A 22,388-nucleotide genomic window follows, 5' to 3' on the forward strand; every position below is an offset into this window, starting at 1 on the left:
TCATCCACTCTCAAAACATCAATCTCCTCTTGTATGCAGACTACACACAATTCATTCTCTCCCTTACAGGCAATATGCCCAGTACCCAGATCAAGTTTGATGACTGAAATCACCCACTGGATAAAGACCAACTCTTTGAAAGCTGAACACTGACAAGACTGAAATCGCTGGAAAGAGCATATCACGTGGGACTGCTCTTGGTGGCTAACGGAGATAGAACCCACATCAAGAACCCTCAGAATTATCATCATCCACAAACTCAACATCACCGCCCATATCAGTGCAGTCACCACCTCATGGTTCCATACCCTGGAGACGCTCAGGAAGATTTTCAAGTGGGTCGGTACTTTTAAAACAGTTATGCATGCCCTAGTCCCAAGCAAGCTGGACTACTGGAACACCCTTTATGCCGGGATAAGCACAAAACTCACCAGAAGGCAGCAGACTATTCAGAACGCGCCAGACAGAATCACATACAACCTCCTACGTTGCTCTCGCATCACACCACACATGAGGGCGCTCCACTGGCTCCTCATTCACAAACAAACACAATTCAAATTTCTCACCCACACTTTCAAGGCCCTGCATAACACTGACCCAGCATACCTCAACAATTGCATCTGCTTTCACAAACCTTACAGACGCCTCTGCTTGTCTGCACTACTAGCTGCACAAATTCCATGCATAAGGGAAAAACAGACTTGACGGTCAAGCCTTCTCCTACATCGCCCCTAAAGTGTGGAACGACCTGCTACTACACAGAAGAGCCTCCTCCTCACTTTTTGTATTCTGCAAGAAGCGAAAGACCTGGCTTTTCGATTAGTCCCACTAGCACCTAGGTGTGGCTGGATACACACCTGCTTAGCACCAGGACACCTTCCCAGGTGATATTTGCACTCTATAAATCTACATAACATAAACTCCCTCATCCCAAACCGCCTCATTGCAAAATTCCACCATTTCCAACTGCCACCCTTCTAATCTCCAAGCGCACTGAAGATGAAACGCACACAACTTCTTTATCGAGCTTCATGCTGAGGAAGTAAAAGGGAGGGGAACACATTATACCTAATACCATTAACGAATATACCAGTGTGGGTAACAAAAATTACATTTCCACTATGAAACCGCTGTTTCAAGGTGGCTCCAACATCTCATTCCCAGAAGTCATATGCTGCTTTAATCTGCAGCATAAGGTGAAAATTATCAATTTAGCTCAAACACAAAATAGTTGCATTGTTGCCCTTCACCTACCTCTATAACCTGGCACATGAGTCAATCAACCACCGTCTGAAACTGCAATCGCGACATCACCACATACAGTACTTAATATGGGTCACACTATCATGACTATGCTCCATGCATTGTTCAGTACGATCGCACTTTCCTTCCCAGAATAAAGTCAAAAGCAGATACAGGTAAAGAGCCCTCATTCTTCAGCTGCACTGCAGTCATTCATTCTATATTTTATCCTACACAGAACACGGTTGTCTCCAATCAAACTACACGAAGCTGGTGTGCTCAAAGCGGCAAGTGCCTGGTAATATTGTCTGAATGATAATTCCACAAATACATGATTTTGATAAAATCTAGTAAGTTATAGGGATAATACATACAATAAAACTGGCTTCCCTAATGAGTAGCTCTCCAGCGAATGGTCGCTCTCCAGATACCTGCAAGTAGCTCTCTTGCATGCCACCCAGCCCACTAAATTTGAAACATTTGCATTGTTGAATGAATATATTCATACCCAAATTCAAAAGCCTGTATTTGAGATGAAAATGTGTATATTTTCAGAGCTCATAAGTGAATGTTTCACTAAAATGGTTAAATTTCTAAATTAACCACTACAACCATTCAGCTGGTTGACAATATACATGTTGTTTCAATACCAAGATACTTTATAGGGTAAACATGTACTTTACAAATGCATGTTATGTTTAAAGCTGATATTTCAGTGATACATTTTGCGGCATTGGTGAGACTTGTGATCTTGGCGCACAGCAGCTGTGGAAGTTATCTAGAACCCAAGTAGAGGCATTCCAAGTTGATGAAGCCTGTTTTTCAGATTATTGCTAGCAACTCTGCCAGATGCACTGACTTGATCATTGCTCAGACATTAGCATGAGATGGCCACTAATGTAATCTCATCCGATGTGGTCACTATTACAACACTAAAAATATTAGTAGCTTTGGACGATATTACTTTTAACTTTTTTAGCTCTTATTACAGAAAAGGTTGGCTAATCCTGCAATAAAATCATCAGCATAATCACTCATTGGAACAACTCATTTTTGTGTGTGCTTGGCCAAAATCGACCTATCACCAAGGTATAAAACCAAAGTCCTTTATCTTCTAATGCAGTTGACCTTTACTTGCTGAAAAAGTCCAGAGCAGTTGGTGGAACAGTGTGTGTTCTATATTAAGAATAGAACGTAAATAACTGAATGCTAAAACTTGAAAGTTATGTGGATCTTACTGATAAACTTTTGAAGTACAACATCACCTTCACCACAAAAAAAAGAGCCAATGCAGAAGTGGGCCAGAAAACACTAAGAAAATGGTAGCAAGCCTAGATTATACGCCTTACAATGAACATCATTTTACTATTATGGAAGTCTTCAGTAATGTCGTTGGAGCCCTGTTGCTCCCCCTTTCTAATAAATGAGATTGATAACTGTCCCCCTCCTCATTGGGTCACCATATGAATGGACACGCGTTGCAAACCTCTGACTGATACATCTTTGTAGTAGAACTCTACCAAAATAATTTCACAGTATACAGTTGTCATGCTTATTATATTTTTTACTTTGTGTCTCCTACTTCTAACAAAAAGCTTTAAAAAAGAAAACTCTGCTTGCCTCTATTTAAGCTGTGAAATCGTGTGGTTTTCCATTTTCACATCTGTGCAGCACATCTCTGATTCAGTTGTAATTGCTCAACCAGTTGTAAAATAATCAAATGGGTCCTTCTCGCAGTAATTAATCTTATCAGTAATGTAAAAAAAATCACACCCAGTGCCTACAGAAGGCCTATATTTTACTAGAGCCTTTATTGTCGAGCAAATTCTGATAAGAACCGATTGCTACCTGAATAAAAACGTCTTTTGCAGATTTAATCCCTTGTATGTTATTTAGTTAGAGTTTTTTTAGAACAATTTATGGAATGTGGGTTGTTGGAAAGTGGGTTATTGGTAGGGGCAAATGTAAGTCTGCCACTGGCGATAAGGCCACTAACATGATAGGACTCAGCATAGGTCTTGGAAAATTATTCCTATGCTCAACCCTTGGTTATGTGGCTGCGAGCAGACAGCCTTAACTTAAAAGACCGGTATGTAAAGCATTTAAAAAAACAATTTCCGTGAATAATTAAGACACAACACGTAAAAGAAATCCAACACCAATTTATAAACATAGGAAATATTTTTATCTTTAAAATGACACCAAAACAACAAAAATCCAATGTAGGGAACCGGAGATATGATTTTTCAAGATTTAATAAAATATAGCTTTAGAAGATTATAGCACCATATTGTGATACCTGCTCGCGATATAGCGGCTACAGCTCCCTACAGGTCCCGGTCTCAGTTTCTACCTTCACACTTCGAAACTTTTCTTCAGCTTTTCTCCTCGTAGCCCCTCGAAGCTCCCAGCCAGTCCGGATTCAGTGAGGGTTCGTCGGCTTGACTTGTGACGAGGTCCCGGTCAACGTCCCTGGAGCGGACTTAGAAAATTTCTCAAGATCGCTTCAGCGGGGCAACCCAGGAATCCAGGCCGGTACACGATGGAAGGCAGAAGGCTTGGCTCTCGTGGTTGCTCCCGGTCACCTTTTCTACGAGCGGACTTAGAAACTTTTCTGGAGCTTTTTCTCGCGGGGTCTCTCGATGCTCCTCAAGTAGCCGGATCCAGTGAGGTTTCGCCGGCTTCAGATTTTTTCTAGTCCCGGTCAATCTCTGGAAGTTGGAGCGATGGAGCTTTTAGCGGGACGCACCTGGTTGGCTTGGCCGGCTCGGGGTTGAAGGTAGGCGGCAAGCCTGGCCAGGTTGAGTCGGTCCCTCAATGGTGCTTTTTTTCAAAGTTGGGCCAAAGTTCTCCAAACTTCTGGAATTTCTTGAAGTTCCTCAAGGGGTCCCAAAGTGTCTCAAACTCACTCACTCCAAGGTTCAGGAAGCTCCAAGATGGTCCTTGAAAGTTGAGGACTTCAGTTCCCACAATCCACTGGTACAACACCCTTACAAATCCACTGATGGTTCTCCAAGGTGTAGATTTGGTTGTTGGCGTTCCAGATGAGCTCGTTTAACCTGTAGCTTTCAGGGAGGCCACTCTTTAGTTCTTTTTCAGGAAGATAATCCACAGGGCTGTAGTTTCAGATGGTGAAGTCTTCAGGGGCCAGGCCTTAGAAATCTTTGCACAGCAAAATGGCTCAACAGGGCACTTCTTGCTTCAGTAAGTTTCAAGCAGCAGATCTTGAGGACTCTGCCCCTCTCAGATACTTATTCCAAGTTCTCTGGGTCATGCAGGAGGTCACTTCTGACCAATGGAAGCAGGGTAACTCCTCAAAGTTATGACCACATCCTGAAGAGTGTGGCATTATTTTGTCCCAGAGTGCATCAAATCATCCAAATCCATAATGGCTGATTTTCCAGCAGAGAGTCAAGAGCTAGCTAAACACACCCCCTAGGATGGCTTATTTCCATAGACTCTCCCCTTACCATCTGCACCTACTTTCTCTTATCCTAGGTCTGGTGGGGGTCAAACGTGTAGAGCGGAAACTGACACTGTGGCCATCCCTCTGCCTTTGAAGACCATGGTTTACGACTCCTCCCCCTGGCCTGGCATTCCTATGGAACAGCACACTGCCCTCCCAGCGGAGCTGGTTAACCCCAGAGGCTCTTTGGACTAGCCAGGCTGCCTTAAAAAGGCGACACTTAACTCTGACCAATCAGGGCAGACCACTGGAAGGCTGAATTTGGACTTGCAAACAATGTTTTATATTTTGTTTGTACACTTTGAGAAATTCAACAATATCATATGGTAGGATTTATTAATACCATTCTGGGAATTCTTTGAATGGCATTTCTATCCCTCTCCTATCAAGAGTTGTTAATATCTTCCTACCATGTTAACCAATGTAACAGGGGATTTGCAATGGGAAAAATGACTTGGGCCATTTTTCCAGCACCAGGACTTGCATAAACATATTTTATAAGTACTTGCCTTATATCTACAGGAACCCCACCCCATGTGCAACTATGGCAGATTTTAGGTGTTCTGCATCTGTAGAAATATTGCAGATTCTCCCTCCTCAGTGCTCCAAGCTTCAAAGTCGAATTTGAGCAGCACTTTACCACAATGTGGGGACTGAAATGTGAAATGTCACTTTACCCAGGCATATGAAAACTAATTTTATAAGGGGGTACCTTATAAATACCGGAACCCCCCACCCCTGGGATACCTAGGGGAGACCCTGGGGGTCGCTAATATGACAAAACATTGTAGGTTATCCATTTGTAAGTGACCCAAACACCAAAGTCGAGTTTGGGCACAATTTACGTTTTTAAAAGCCGTCCTGGCACCCAGGGCTGCTTTTAAACTGACCTCCGGCTTCAGCAGTGCACACATGCAAGTGCAAAAAGAGCTACTGGCCTCTAAACTGCCATGCCCTAGGGTACTAGAGACTTCTAGGTAGTTTCAATCCCCCTGCCCTATTATATACTAGGGGCCTATAGGGTAGGTCATGCCAATCACAAGGGTACCCCACCTTACCATTGTGTACCCTAGTCTATGTAGGTGTTTTAACTGTATTCTAACGTCTCTTTCAGCTTATCACTGGCCCTGGGCCTGGTTAGGCAGAGCCCAGGGTCAGTCAAAATCAGTTACCACCAGTACCATTCAGCAAAAAGGGGGGGGGGGGCCAGGATGACTTTGCAACATGGGTCTTGTCACATTACTTTGCATATTTAAGGCCACGTTACAGTGCCATATAGAAATTGATGCAGGAATTTATAATGATGTAGTGTTTAAATTATTTTATCAGGAATGAAACTATCTGTTGATGCCTGCTTCAGTATTAGATGTTTGGGTCTCAGTAAAGGTATTTTTTGTAACTGTATATTTGAGATGATTAAAATGTAACAGTGAAGCTTGTTTGCCTCATGATATTTTTCTTTTTAGGGTATGGGTCAGGTAAACCATGTGTTCACCGAAGATAATTTGAAAAAGATGAGTGCTTCAAACCTTGGGATTGGTCATACTCGATATTCCACCTCTGGCAATTCAGAGCTACAGAACTGCCAGCCTTTTGTGGTAGAGACTCTCCATGGGAAGATTGCAGTTGCGCACAACGGAGAGCTAGTGAATGCTGCAAAGCTGAGGAGAAAGGTACATGCATATCTAACCTCTATAAAGTAGCCAAAACAGGGCCTTTACTGTTTGTTTATCAGAGATTTGCATTAACCAATCAAATGCAGAGACGCAAGTCATCATATAATACAACAGTTAGGAACTATACATTAATATATATATTTTTAACCTATTTTTGTATAGCCATTTCTTATCAAGTATGGTACAAATTTATCAATTGGCGCAGAAATAGACATCAGATCAAGTATACATCATGTTGTTATTTAAAACCGTACCTCAATGCATGACAGTTAACATTTCAGTGAGTGGCGTCACTGATGCGGGATGATGTATAGGTGCAGAGCATGTGTCTATGGGAGGCTGTCTATGACCTGTACTGCAATTTACTTGTTGATATACTGGAAGTAACAATTCAAACTCTTCTAACTGGGCTAATATAAAACTGTACAATAAAATATATTTATCTCCATCCACAACGGTCGCTTATACTCCCGCCAGCTTTACACGCGGTGTGCGAGGTGAGGTAGCGAACCTCGAATATCCATCAAAAGAAACTGTGATAACAGGTATAGTGTCCCCGCTCGATAAATCAGAGCCGCCACTCAAAATCAAGTTTCAGCGTGTTTATTCTTCACACAAGGCACTTTAAAAAAATACATGTTTCGGAGTTTCTCCACTCCTTGGTCACAGTTTAGGTGTATGCATGGATACCGTTCTATTTAAAGAGACAGTTTGTGCGTTTCAAGAACATAAACAAAATAATTCCCATTGTTTGTTTAGCAGTTCATTAATCACCGTTATTAAATGGCATGATCGGAAAAATCGATTCTAATCACTACGCTACTTCATAAAATGGTGTATCATCTTAATCAATATGTTATCATTATACATTGCTAAATATGCAGGGCTCTTTAATGAGAACCTTCCAATTTTACAGAGAGTTGACATCCCTTATTAAAGTATGTACAATCCGCGCTCTGTTAATGTTTGTCAATAAAGTTTAGTGAATAAACCGCGAAGTGCACAGTGAACAAAGTAATGCCCAAGTGTGCACTATCAGCCCGTAATTTAAACCTTTAAACATGCCACATTCTTAGTTTGATTCAAGATAGTTACGAACCAGAATATAAACAAGCCAAACTTGGCTCGTGATCCATTCTGTCCCAATGAGCTAAACCAGTCCTGAATTTCAACATGGACCAACCATGTAATGACAAACACATCAAAGTGTCAAAAGATATTACAGCTCTCCTGCGTTTCATGTTCTCTAATCTGAAACAAATTTAGACGAAATTAATTAAAACCACAATTTACAACACACAGTTAAAAAGGCATAAACCGGTACAAAAAGGTAAAAAGCGTATTTTTGCAGAATTTCAGACTTAGCTTAAGTGCACTGCCATTCCCTCATCCATATTTAATCCATTTTGATAGAGGGTGTTAAATTTGATTATCATTTTGGATTCTAATCTCCTTAATTCTTTTGTTCAATCCCCTGTTTGGTAACTGTATCAAGCACTACAAATTTCAACAAATTGCAATTCTGAGAGGGATGTGATTTGAAGTGTCTTGCCATTGGGTAATGCCTATAATTATTAAGAATGGCACGCATATGTTCCAATATGCGTTTCTTTGCCCTTTGGATTGTACTGCCAATATAGGCTGATTTGAAAGGACAAAGAGAAGCATAAATCACATATTCAGTATTACATGTAAAGTGCTTGTCAATCACAAATGGTTTATGATCTAGGGATAGTTTCACAGTTATGCAGCTGTTGCAGTATTTGCAGGCTTTACTTTGATTGCAAGTATAAAAGCATTTTATTGTATTTTTGGGTTTCTCACGCTTTATCAGACAATGACATAGAGTATCTTGTAGGGATCTTGCTTTCCTAAAGGTAGACAAAGTGGCGAAATTGGACCGAAGTAATTTACTGTGTCCTAAGCCTAAAGACACTGGGACAGTACCAGAATACCTGATAAATTCCAGCACTCACCTTAAGCAAGGAATAAATCTAGTATTTTTACAAATTACAGTGCAGACTTCTGGTACCCCAAAGTAAAACCATTCATACATATTACTGTCAGTGATGATGCAAGGAAACTTTAGCTGCACAAGTCTAAATAGCTTTACAAAATGTCATGGGATGTGTAATAATTGGCTCTTGCTTGGAATGTAACTGCTCTCATGGTGGTTTGCTCGGACACCCCTTCACCTCCTTTGTTGACTTCTAGCTATGCAGCACTATTCTTGAGCGAATTCGGAAGCTTTGATACCCCAAATGCAATGATGGAATGTGCCGTCAGAACTAGAACTCATTGTTGAACAAATTTAGTAGTGGACCAAATGCAAAGAGAAGACCTGGGACTGTGATGATGATGGACAAATAATCTTCCCACTATTCTGAGACTTTTGCACAGTAAAGTAATAAAGATAGTAAAGAGTCCCCAGTTTTACAACACTGCCAGCATCAAAGACTGCATCAAAAACTGTAGATGATGCTTTGTCAATGTAAACAAAGCTCCAGTAGAAAGTGGAACCTTGTAGGTCCCATACTGATGATAGTTTATGGAATATCCGGCGACAGCTTGAACTACTTTAAAGACTGAAAGCTCAGACTTAAAGTTCCAGCGAGTTGAGCACTGAAACCCTCTGGATAGAAGTAGTTTCTGAGCTCATTGGTCCTTGCTCTGGTAGGTGTACACGTTTCCATTTTTACAATTAGCAGTAAAGATATTAGTGGAATCCAAAAGAATTGTGTTATGATGTAAATAAGTCCATTAGATGCCGAGGTGTAGAAAACATGAAGATGATTTATTAATCGAGATATAGATGGTAATAATCATGTAAATCAATCCGTGAACCCCACCAGGAGCAGCTCCCTTGCTGCTCAGCCCATACTTCCAACTGACACTCATCTCACCAGGCATCCCAAACATTCCATTACATCACACGCACCAGCATTCCAAAACAAATCCACTCACAACACATGCATTCTGGCTGAGCAGCAAGGCAGGGAAATGGGAATGATGTATGGCACTGAATACAAGATACCACACATCTTCCCTCTTTACCAATGAAAACAAGGAAAAACATGCTGCTCAACAGTATCCTAAGCAGAACAGAAATGAGCATGTAAAGAGAAGCAATCAAAGCAATGGAATGAAATAATGTAGAACATCACAATAAGGAAGGAGAAAACAATGAAAAGATAAATCGATGATGAATCAATAACGACGCACATCTTCCCCTTTTCGGAAAAACAAAAGAAAAACAGGATGAAAACCTGGTTTCAACGAAAGAAGCATAAAATTGAAGTTGAAAACTGGAGTGAAACGCTGAAAAACTAAAAGGAAAATGAGGAGAAGCAAAATTCACACCAACACAGTAAACTAACGCAAGTGAAGAAAAAAAAACACAGGGCAAAACGTCCAGAAAACACCAGAACGAAATTTTTTCTTATTGCCCGCTTGGATAACTAGTGATTTTTAATACCATTTGAATCTATGGTATACCAGCTACTTTTGACGTCCGATTGAATATAGGATTTTTGTGCCACATTGCCCTTCTTTGGATATTTGAGTCTTTGCCCTGACGAAGTCTGAGGTGATGTACCTAGACGAAACACGTGTTGGCTCAACTTGTGGCTACTTGTGACTAATGGAATGAAGTACACTGAACCTATACATGAACTTGAATAAATCATCACGAAAAAAGGATTAAGAAGATTATTCATTGAACTTTTTTACTTTGTTTTGTGAATGTGGCTCAGGAGTTTATTATTTGTTCGGATCCTAGGATGTCTGTGATTGGTTGGCTTCACCCCTCCACTAATCGTCTGTGTTTGATAGCCAGTGTTAAGTGAAAAAAGACTCTTGTAACTGCAGCACGAACTGGAAAGGCACATCATCAGTCTTTAACGTGCTCCATTTGGCACAGTCCAGCTCAAACGACCAAGCTGTGCCAGGTCCTGGCTGAACTGGAACACAAGCAACCTGAGACCAGTTTCCCACTAGTTAGAGTTAATCAGCCAGGGATAGCTTGGTTCCAGTGACAGTGTGCATATGACCCTCGTCTGGGCATACCCGTTCCACTTAGGACGACACACTAAAGGATCCAAGAAAGTGATGAATGGATTTTTTTTTCTCTAATATACTTTAGTATGCCGCTCTAAGTGCAATAGATATGCCCATTTGTGGATCCCTTGGTCACTGGTTGCAGAGACCATTCAAGTTATATCTGGCTGATGAACCGTAACTAGGGCAAAACTAGTCCTGTGTTTCTTTCGTTCCAGTTCAGCGAGGACTAGACTGTTCCCACTGGTGCAGGGTCAAGACTCATTTGTATGTGATTGGATCGAAAATAAGGGATTGCCAGTGGCTGACATTAATTCAAGCATTCAATCCATCACTTTATTTTTATATATACTTAAGTGTGTTACGGTGTCGGGCATCTCAATCTGCTAATTGTTAGTCCCCATGGATAATGTGACCTTTGAAGGATGGACTCCTTTCCAAAAATGTCAGTGGTTTGGGGGCAAAATTAATTAATTGAGTGATGGTGATGCATCTTTTTATTCGTCACAAGCCTGATGCAGCGCTTCTGTAGCAGATACTGTACTTTGGCAGCAAATTACGGTTTATTGGAAGCTAATGCTGCAAAAATGAAGTCTTGTGACTTCCTCTTGAGATGCTGATGGAACAGCCAAACGAGAGTGCTTTGCCAATAGCAGTGGATTTGGTTTATGATTGGAGGAAATCAAGGCTTGGCTACTTCCTGATGCCTCATGATACTTTACACATATTTAGGAATATTCTGTTTAGCTAGAGGAGTGTGTCTGACTCACTTCTTTTAAATGACTGCATTTGAGGAACACAAGATTAGAAAGACAGAGGGGTGAAATGGACCTGCAAAACAAGAATACTGTAGCCTGGCAGATGCCGCGGATTGCTGTTTACTAGAAAATGTTGGCTCTGCGCACTCTGCTGTGACGTTGTGGGAAGCCTATTAAACCATAGTAATGGGCTATGCCATTTCGAAGGCTGCAGGTAAACGGAGAGACCTGGCAAACAGAGGGCCAGGGCAGTTGAGGAACAGTGTGTTTTAGTTGTAAGTACAATGTGTATTGTGTGCCAGTCGATTCCATTAACAGTTAAGGCAGTAGACTGTCGAGCTATGGGGACAGTGACACTAAAGCGGACTACCGGAGATCCCAGCATAGACTGTAAGTAGTAGATAGCAATGGTTTCAAGATTTCAGTCTACGAGAAGCTAGTAAGGTCACAAATAGGGTATTTACTAACCCGTCTCAAGCATTCACTGCATTAGGGACGTTGTCGACTCTCCTCTCCGTAGGAGACTGGTGTTTAGGCTACACACCACTATGCAGAAAGAGGCCCCGGTTTGCACTTCTGCTGCAAAATCGAAGTAGGCTGCTGAAATTGACCCACCCCTAACTGATTAAGAGTGGGCATTCTTCTGTACGCAGGTTGCCACTCTTATTCAAATATAAGCTCAGATTAATACATGTGACAATCTTACGCAGAATATACTATACCCCAGAGTCCTTAATATCTTGTACCTCGGAGAAGATTCAAAATAGAGATCCGAAGCTCTGTAGCAGATTACTGGCAGGAGACCTTGTGGAAAGTATCTTCCATAATTGGATTTGATATTTCTGGTATTCCGTTAATAGCGCTGCTATAATGGGTAAAAGACATTCTGGTGGCATCTAGAAAGTTTACTGCCCTTCCAAATGGCAAAGAGAAGAATTGTCGAACCCTGGGGGCAAAGACCCCTCCCAGAATTAAAGACTGGCTACAGGGTGTAACTTATTGCAACAAACAGTTTGAAGCATGCTGAAAAATAATGCCACCACAGTCAAGGGCCAAAGATATCACGAGCCACTTTAGAGCTGTCCTCCTTCAACAGCTGGGAGGGGAAACCAATGTTGAAGCGGAACAGAACAATGGGGCATAATTTTTGATGTTTGTTACAGATGCCATACATTTGAAAGCCTACTCTTGTATGCTTGATTGGATAAACCACTGTTATATGCTAACATCAATCCATGTACCTGTGCACTATGTAGGTTAACTATGATATGTAATCCTGTAATTATTGCGTGTATGAAGACCGTAACTATATTGGTTTACCCAAGATGAATGTACACACTGGGTAGTAGTGAAATAAATGCAATTTTCTACACTCTGTATTTGACTACTCCGGGTTGTTGTACTGTAAGTTGATTTATATGAAAAATTATTACATAAACAATATTTCTTTAAATTGCCAGGGTCTTTGCTCTGGCGAAGTAAAGCAGGAGGAGAGAGACTGATGTATCCAATAGATCTTTAGATCAGAGACGCTTACTGCAAATTTCAGTTACTCTATGCAGGGGTTGCATTAGGCTTATGCAAGCTGTGCCCCTGCACAGGGCCACCAAACCCCAGGGGCTGCCACGCCAATATAGTTGGCCTAACGGCTAGGGCGCTCGACCTCGGACCTGGGGATCTGGGTTCGAGTCTCGGTAACGACGCCAAAACCTCCTGTGATTCTGGGCAAATCACTTAATCTCCCCGTGCCTAAAAATGAAAGTGTGTCCTCATGTAACGTAACTGGAAAAATATGTAAAGCGCTCTGATACCTGATTCGGTTCGGGTCTAGTTCGCGCTATATAAAACTCTGCAAAACAAAAACAAAAAAATATATCCTTAATATAATAATCCTCTGAGGATCGATACATATTTGTGTTGCAGCCCCTGGCAGGGATTTGGCGGCCTCCTGCTCTGTTCCACTTCCAAACAACCTGCCCCCCCCCCCTCTTCACTGGCCTCCGGGCCTGCGTTTCTGGGGGGGGGGGAGGGGGAGGGCAGCTCCCTGCCCAGGACCTCCATGAGCCTAGAGCCACCCCTGCTTTGATACCCAAACTATGACCCCCAGAAAGTTCTGATACAGGATGTATATTGAATATTATTGTCCCTTCCCTGAGTGAAACCAGAGCTGTAGATATGGGATTTGATGTAGGCTGATGCAATTGCAGTGATTTCCTAACTTCAAAGCTGGAAACATTCACAGGGCTGTCCTGATGCATCTCTGTATTTACGTGCATCGCCCACTGATATCCCTGTTCTGACGCACAGGTTTGGTTCTAACAGTGCACCCCTCACCGATACCTCCGTTTGGGATTATTTATAGGACTGCCACAAATTAATGCAACTTAACTGATCAGCAGAGCCCTCACAGTGCACATCCCTTTGTCTAACACCTAGCACTGATCTCCTGGTGTTTATGCGTTTGCAAAGCTCATCTCTATTCTTATTTGCTCCATGTACTGAATCGCAGTACTGACATATTGCCAGGACTCGCCCTCTAACCTGCTCTCATGTTCTGACACTGAGAGTATGATGGAAAACTGCTGAATGTTCAGTGAGTCGAAGGCAAGAGGCAAACAACTCTACAGGCTGCAGGTTTCAGATGTCATTTCTAAGAGGTAGCTCAGACGGTTAAGAGTCTGCCAAGATCAGTAGATTACCTGCAGGACAGGTGATCAACACTTGCTACGATGGGCTAAAAAAACATTAACACGATGTCTTAATGCAGACTATGTAGGCGGGAATGCTGCTTATGTTCTATACTAGGGTACTGTGGGTGTTGGTGGGAGGGAGGGATTGGATATTAGTATATAGAGAGATGAAAGCAAAGCTCTTCGGGAAATATGGATAGACGCTGGAAGCCGAGGTGTGGGGGTGCTATAGCACCCCCAAAATAACCATGCTGTAGTTACGAATCTGAATGCGCAATAAAGATGCCTTTAAATTGTTGTGCGTTCAAAGACCAGCGTCAAATATCAAGCTCCATCTTCTGACAAAATACTGTTCATTCTTTCGCATAGAGAATTGTGTATACATTTCTTTCGCTGCCTGCAGATTTGTAGGAATTTATAAATTGAATTACGAACTATTCCCCAATCTTTCCTGGCATACTTGGGGTGAGAAAGGAAAGGCTGTAGGAGGTCTATTTATTATGCAACAACATTTAAATACATGTAAATAAACAGTACAGGTGCTTCAAAATATATCTCCCTTTGGAAAGCATAAATGAAGCACATTTTTTGTACTTCTGAAGTGTAATGGAAACAAAGGTTTTAATATGAATGAAACCAACCAAGATACTTAATTCGGTGATGCTGAAGTGATGAATAGTAGCTGAAACCCACACATTATCTATTGTTGGTGTGCTATGTAGTTTTATCAGTAAGACTGCATGGCTCTGCAAATTTGCTGGCCATATCAATGGAAAATGTGCTGTTCGATTAATGAGTTTGCTGCTACACCATGTTTTAGTAATACTGTGCTCCAAAATTCAACACCTCCTACATACCACACCACTACCACTTTCCTGGTGAATGACAGTTGGCTCATTTGCTACACATGTTATTTGTGTGATACTTGCAGTTTTCACAATCTCCTATAACTTCAGTGATGTAACCATGATGACCACTGTTCCAGCAACACTGAATGAGGGGGATGAACTTTATCAGACCTCTGCAGCAATTTCTGATTTCTTTGAGAACTGCAGAACTACTGCCACCACATGTTCTGTCCTTGTCAAAGAAACTTTAACTGCTACCTGTTCTTTGTAGTACAGAAGCTTTTTCCCTGCTGTTGTGTTACTGAAGCTTGGTTAAAAAAAAAATGGATCCAAAAGCCAAAAATGATTAGTATTAGGAATTGTAACATTCTTTTATTGCTTAATGCCCTATTATGGGGCTTTGAAGCTCGTTATTGCATGGGAACACTGAAGTGTGTGGTTAGAAGTGTTGTATTTAACGTGAACCTATGTGAAAAGCATGTTTGTGGTGTTCATGTGTGGTCACAGAGGTATTCTCATCTTGTTTGGAGGTGGGGGGATAGGCTGCTCAGCAGCTAGCAGTGTGATGGAGGTGTAGATATGCGAATTAAACATGCAAATGGAGGAAGAAAGGGGCAATCGACAGGTGAAAGAGGTGGTACCTTCATGGATCATCTGCGCCATAAATTGTCTAGTTTAGGGTCAGGTGAACTAAAACATGTAGACCGCTACACAGTACCAACCTAGCCATCGGCCCGTGGGGTCCTATCTTTGCGTACACTAAGAAAGGCGATAATGAGAAAGGCCTACTAATCGAAATTTGCCTAGCTTACGTAACGGTAAGTTTCAATTCTATTAAGGACACGGAGGCGAGGATTATGCTTTTCTTCCTTCGCTTTATTACATAAATCAAAACACAGCAGCCTTAGAAAAGCTCCAAACCATTTTCTAAACTGTAGAAAAATTAGCAACAAAACGACTTTTTAAAAGTTCATCAGTCCAGGAATTAACTACAGCTCCCATGAGCCTTCGAACATTAGTCCTTCAGCTATCTCCACTCCCAGTATGTTAGACAGTCCTTCCTCAACTTCCTCCTCTTTCTTCGCGCTGATTACGCACATTCCTCACTGGTCCTGTTTGGAACCGTCATTCCCTAGCGGAAAAAACAACAGCGTAAGGGAAGCACCAACAGACCTGGCGATAGCAACCAAATTGAGGACATCATCAAGACTGCCTGAAGAACATGCACAATGTAAATGGAAAACTAGTTACTTACAGACCTACGGGTGGGTTCATAATCGACGAACTCCAGGGTGGGATAATCCTCGCCTCCGTGTCCTTAATAGAATTGAAACTTACCGTTACGTAAGCTAGGGAAATGCCGATTCTATGTCAGGACCGGAGGCTTCGGATTATGCTGGTTTAAAGCTTACTCACTACCAATTGAGCTAGATCCACCACCGGTTTAAAATAAAACCTTTTAAACGTGGAGTCTGAGGACCAATCTGCTGCACGCATTAAATCCTCCAAACGAGCTCCCACTGAAAATGCCTTAGAAGCCATTGCTCCCCTGGCAGAGTGAGCTCCAAAACGTTTAGTATCAATGCCTGCTTCCTGCATGACCCAACGCACCCACCTTGCAATGGTGGGGGAAGAGACTGCTCTGTGTGGTTTTCGCAGGGCAATTAGTAATTGTTGTTCGCCCGGAGGCCGGATATCCAACGTCATGTCCTCATAAGCCTTCAAACACTGCACGACGCACAACTTGGGAGAGTCCACAAAGGCTGGGTACGAGATCGTTCGTGACGCAGACTTTGTGCGACGTCCCACTTGAAAAGTAACCCCGTCCGGGGAAAAAACTCACGCCGACACGTCTAGGGCGCGTACATCCGACACCCGTCGGCAAGAAACCAAACACAGGAGCATAGCCAATTTAGCCGACAGCTCCTTCAAGGACAAATAAGCGTTAGCCTGCCAGGACAGGAACAGGTTCAGGACCACATTTACGTCCCAAAGGACCGAATACCGGGGCTCCGGAGGTAAGGAGAGACGAACACCCCGCAAAAGTCGACAAACAAAAGGATGTTCCCCCACTGGGGAACCCTCCACAGGTTGATGACCTGCCGAGATTGCGGAACGCATTGCGTTAATAGCCCTTTAGGCCTGGCCCTTAGTCGCCAATTCGGCTAGAAAGTTCAAGATCGGAACGAGTCCTGCGACCACGGGATCCAGGTCTCTTCGAAGACACCAACGCATCCATTTAAGCCAAGCGGATTTGTAGCGCTTCGCCGTGCTATCAGCCCAGGCCTTGGAGAGCAGGCCCTCAGCCGATCCCGAAAGGCCCGGGAGCGACCAACGTTTCCGGAAAGCCTCCATGCCATGAGGTGGAGAGAGCCCTGCATGATGAGAGGATGAGGTTCTCGATCCGGGCTGAGCAAGAGGTGAGGAAACCGGGGGAGTAGGATTGGAAAATCCCAAGAAAGTTCCAGAAGAACTGGAAACCAGACTTGAGACCTCCAGAGTGGCGTAACCAACACCATCTCCACCCTCTGACGGCGCACCTGGGCCGCCGTCCGTATTATCATCGAGAACGGAGGGAACGCATAAGACCTCTCCTGGCTCCAATCCTGGAGGAAAGCGTCCGTGGCCTCCGCAAGCGGATCCGGCCTCCAACTGAAAAATCTCGGAAGCTGGTGGTCCAGTCGGGACGCAAACAGATCCACCGAAAACGGACCCCAGCGGGCGTTCAGCCACTGAAAGACCGGGATGTCTAACATCCACTGACTGGCATCCCTCAGGTGCCTGGAGTGCCAGTCCGCCACTTGATTGGCCTGGCCCGGCAGGTATTCCGCCGGCACCGATATGTGGTGCGAAAGGCAATAGTCCCAGAACTCTTTCGCCAAATCTGCCAGAGCTCGGGAGCGAGGGCCTCCCAGGTGGTTGACTTATCGAACCGCTGAGACATTGTCCATCCGTAACAGGACACAGGCTTTTGCGGAATCCTTGGTCCAACAGCGGACCGCGAAGGACCCTGCTAAAAGCTCCAAACAATTGATATGCAACTGTTGTACGTCGGATGACCAAGCGCCGCCGGTGGAGAACTCCCCGCAACGGGCACCCCAGCCTGACCTGCTGGCATCGGACTCTATCACAAGATCCGGAGCTGATCCGAAGATCGCCCGCCCATTCCAGGCCTCCATGTGCAAGAGCCACCAGGACATCTCCTCCTTCACGTCCTCCGAGAGGGGTACCATCTGGTCGTAGGACATGCCCCGTCGGAGGTGTCGGGCCTTGAGGCGCTGGAGCGCTCTGTAGTGCAACGGGCCCGGAAAAATTGCCTGAATGGAGGACGACAGAAGTCCCACCACTCTGGCTACCTGTCGCAGAGAAGTTCGGTCCTTGGAAATCGTCTGCCGTAACGTATGCCTGATCTTGGCCATCTTCCTCGAGGGAAGACTGAGGGAGGCTCCGACGGAGTCTATGACAAACCCCAGAAAGGTAATTTTCTGACACGGAACCAGAACCGACTTGGATCCGTTGATGACGAAAGACCGAAGGGAAGGGCGGTGAATTCGAACTCTCTGTCCTTCCAGAAAAACTGAAGGAAACGCCGATGTGGAGGGTGGATGGGTACGACCAAATAAGCGTCCTTTAGATCCAGCCTCACCATCCAGTCCCGTGGGAGGAGCACATCTCGAAGGAGATTAATCCCCTCCATTTTGAAATGACGGTAAACCAACCAACCGTTGCAACTCCTTTAGGTTGATCACAGGACGTTTGCCCCCGTCCGTCTTGTCTACTAGGAAGACATTGCTGAGGAAGCCAGCGGGATGTCGCGTTGATAGGCGAATGGCCCCTTTTTGGAGTAACTCCGAGACCTCTTCGTCTATCAAGCGCGCGTCCGACTCGGAAAAAACGATCGGCCGCGGAGGGCACACCTGAAATGGTTGGTCGTAGAACTCGATATGGAACCCCTGCACGGTTTGTAGAACCCATGCGTCTGCAGTGAGCGACACCCACTCCTCGTAAAAGGCCGCTAGCCTGGTATTGGCCTCTGCCGGAGCCTTGCCCTCTACCATTGGCATTCTGCCCTGTGCGGCCGGTCGGGCGGCCCCTGCCCCGACAGGCCCCTTGGGAAAAACGCTGCTGGCACACTCTCTTAATGCTGGACTGTGCTTTGTCCAGCGAAGTGAACGTGGACACGAATTTGCCGAGCTCTTTAATGAAAGGTTCGCCAAAAAGGCCGCCCTGGGCGACTGCCCCCGCTTCCGAAGAAGCCAAATCCCCTAGTTTCGGGTCCAGCTTGATAAGCAGGGATCTCCGACGTTCGGTGGAGAGGGCGCAGTTGGCGTTCCCCAAAAAAATGATTACTCTCTGAGCCCAATTGGATAAGACCTCAGGGGAAATAACCGTGCCATTGGCTTTCGCCTCCTCCGCCATATCGAGGATGTTTGTGGTGGGCCCCACTGCATCCAACAACTTATCCTGGCATGACCGCCAGGAACGGTCGATGCCTTTACGGGGATCCTTCATAAAGTTTGCTAGGAAGGTGGCCATTTTTGCGTCTAATTCGGGTGTCAGGGCCACCTTACCCTCCAAAGTGGGCCTCGGACATTCCCCTCGTAGGCAACCCCTGGCGTCTTTTTCTAAAGGTTTACGCAGGCGACCTGCCACGAACTTTGCCACAGATTCCCCCGGCGTCCAGGCAGCCGACCGCGGATGCATAATCTCATCCGGGTCCAACATGCCGGAACTGTCCCGGGGCAACTCAGCGGCCGAGCCCGAGGGGCGCCACGAGCGGACCGACTCCCCGTCATCGTCGGTATCCGGTGAATCCAACCCCGGAGACGGAGGTGCGGTCTCCGAAACCACAGAAGGTGCAGGTTCCGAAAGTGGCGCAGGGGGATCAGCAGTCTCCTTGGCCAAGAAAGCGTCTCTGAGACGCTCAAAGGCGCCTCTGTCCACCCCTTGCCCCCCTTCCGGAACCCCTTCCCTGCAGGGTTTCTTTGGTGCGGGGGGACCCTCACCTGAGGGGCCTGGGAGGCCAGTAGGCGCTCCCAAATGGGCCTGCGCCAGTTTGGCGCACTCCTCTACAATGCGCGCAGACAACCGGTCCTCCATGGGACCCACCACCTCAGTCACACAGCGATAAATAGAGCTGTCGACTGCTTGGTAAAACTCCTCATCCTGTAAGTAGGAGTGGGGTTCCTCAAAATAATCCCCTTGCTCCATGCTGTCAAGTTAAACACTAAGCACCTGAGGCAAAACTGCACTATGAACAATACCCACTCCACAGAGGGCGTCAGGGAACAGAATATGGGCAGACAGTTCAGACTGCGATGACTTTTTGGGCCAGCGAAGAACTGGCAAGGTAGGCCACACGTGAAAGCCCCCAAACGCGCTGACCCTCCACACAGGGACCGGGTCTAACCACCCCCAATGCGCGTTCCACCACACAAGTGCCAGAAACGTGTTTCGCCGATCGGCGCTTCACGCGGTCTCTGCCGCCAAATACAGACCCCGCAGGGCGTCACAACAGGCAAATATGGGCCAGATACAGACCCGGTACACCGGGCGTTGAGGGGTGGAGAGGGCAAAGCTCCGTAGCAGGCCGGCTCCTCCGCGCGTCTCCTCAGAGTGAAGGGACGCGCGCCGAGGAGCAGGCGAGACGTACAGGCGCCCTCTGGCGGGCGCTATTACCACCGCACCGCCGCCGGGACAAACGCCGCGAAAGGAGCGAGAACGCTCCCGCGGCTAGGGGCTCTGTAGGGGGAAAAAACCCATCAGAGGAACCGCAACAGAGCCCAACACATCTCCGTCCAACCTTGGACGGGAAAGTACATTATTACAGCCCAACACAAACAAGGTAAAGATTTGCACTTAACTGACTGCTGCGTGAGCAGCGAAGAAAGAGGAGGAAGTTGAGGAAGGACTGTCTAACATACTGGGAGTGGAGATAGCTGAAGGACTAATGTTCGAAGGCTCATGGGAGCTGTAGTTTATTCCTGGACTGATGAACTTTGAAAAAGTCGTTTTGTTGCTAATTTTTCTACAGTTTAGAAAATGGTTTGGAGCTTTTCTAAGGCTGCTGTGTTTTGATTTATGTAATAAAGCGAAGGAAGAAAAGCATAATCCGAAGCCTCCGGTCCTGACATAGAATCCACACAGCAACGTGCACAATACAGAAATGATGTCTAATTTGTAAAACTATACCAAACATGCAAGAATGGAAGTTGGTGATATGCACAGTAACCATGCACCTTTTCAGAAGCGGGTATACTGCATCCGGCTGTACGACTACGACTTGTGAGAACGGAAGGAAGTGTGAGAGCAGTCAAGGTTGGCAGTCTGAGTAGATACTATACGATCGTTCCAGATTTGGGATCAACCAAGAAGGACATTGCACGTTTGAAAACCTTTGCAGCCTGCCTGGTCGACAGCCTCGCAACCTTAGAGATATTTTTCTGTTTCTGTTTGATGAGTTATCCGTGTGCCTTCCTGCCAGCATCAAGAGTTTCCAGTTCCTGCTGTACCAATTTACAAGTGTCTACAACCCATTTATGTAGCCACAGAAATGGAGGGAAGCATTAGATGGCACCACCAGATTTACTCCGCATTCTCTTGCTTTTTGAGGTGCCAGTGGTTTACTTCTTCTAGAAATATATCCGAAATAATGAGGTTGGGAGTTTAGGATTGCTTATTTTAGTATTCAAATTTGCTTTTGATAGTTGAAACCAAATTACCGGTCAAGGTACTAATAAACACGCTTTATTTATTTATTTGAATTTCATAACCGAAAATAATCGGCACCTTTTCCTTATTTAACTATTAGCAAGTCAGAGTCCCATTATAAAGAGGAGGTCGTGCACGTCGCCTAAAAATTAACCTATACCAACAAACGCATGCCAGCACTGGTCTTGCAGTTATATGTATGTCAGACATACGGTCAGATTCATAGGTCGGATATAAGCGGTCAGGGATTAAAGTTCGAACAATAATTGTGTTCATGATAACTGGAGATAATTAATGCACTCAAGCTGTTGCCTTGTTGTCAAATGTCATGCAAGGTTGCATGTCAGTGCGTGAGGGTGATTGAGTGCAGTATTGGACCGGATTGATACAGTTAAACCCCTTTTAGCTTAGCTTTTTTTTTTATATAAAGAACGGTTACTACTTTAACGGAGAAAAGTTATAAGAATCATGTCCCAAACAGAGGTTTCCTCTACCACCTCCTTCAAATTAGAAGTAAAATCATTCTTGATGAATAAGTGGGTAGCCTAAAAGTAGTCACTGTACCATATATCTATCTATCGATCGACGTTACCTGTTGAACTCTTATTCTGTTGATCACGGCTACCTCCTTCTGATCTCCTAAGGAGGTCGTACTCCTAGATTTGATCTTCGTTTAGGTTTGTATTTGTCTTAAATGCACTTTCATACTGTCTTTTACTGATGTATCCACTCCCCCTCTGCCCCGTAAAGCACTATGATACCCTCACGGGTATCTATAGGGCGGTCGACCTAGAATCTGGGGAACTGGGTTCGAATCTTGGCAATGACGCTGAACATCCTGTGATTCTGGGCAAATCACTTAATCTCCCCGTGCCTAACAAAAAAAATGAATGTGTCCTCATGTAACATGCAACTGGTGCTATGTAAAGCGCTCTGAAACC

At 44.7% G+C, this 22,388-nt stretch overlaps 1 protein-coding gene across 1 annotated transcript in view; it reads left to right on the forward strand.

Moving 5' to 3' along the window:
- Positions 1–22,388, forward strand: part of PPAT (phosphoribosyl pyrophosphate amidotransferase) — a 334,080-nt gene that overhangs the window by 96,006 nt on the left and 215,686 nt on the right. The window contains exon 3 of the mRNA XM_078678160.1: positions 6,175–6,381. Coding sequence (XP_078534286.1) covers positions 6,175–6,381 — 207 coding nt within the window. The remainder of the gene's footprint in view (positions 1–6,174; positions 6,382–22,388) is intronic.

Source organism: Lissotriton helveticus, chromosome 2_2, assembly GCF_964261635.1.
Source record: "Lissotriton helveticus chromosome 2_2, aLisHel1.1, whole genome shotgun sequence".
Taxonomy (NCBI): Eukaryota; Metazoa; Chordata; class Amphibia; order Caudata; family Salamandridae; genus Lissotriton; species Lissotriton helveticus.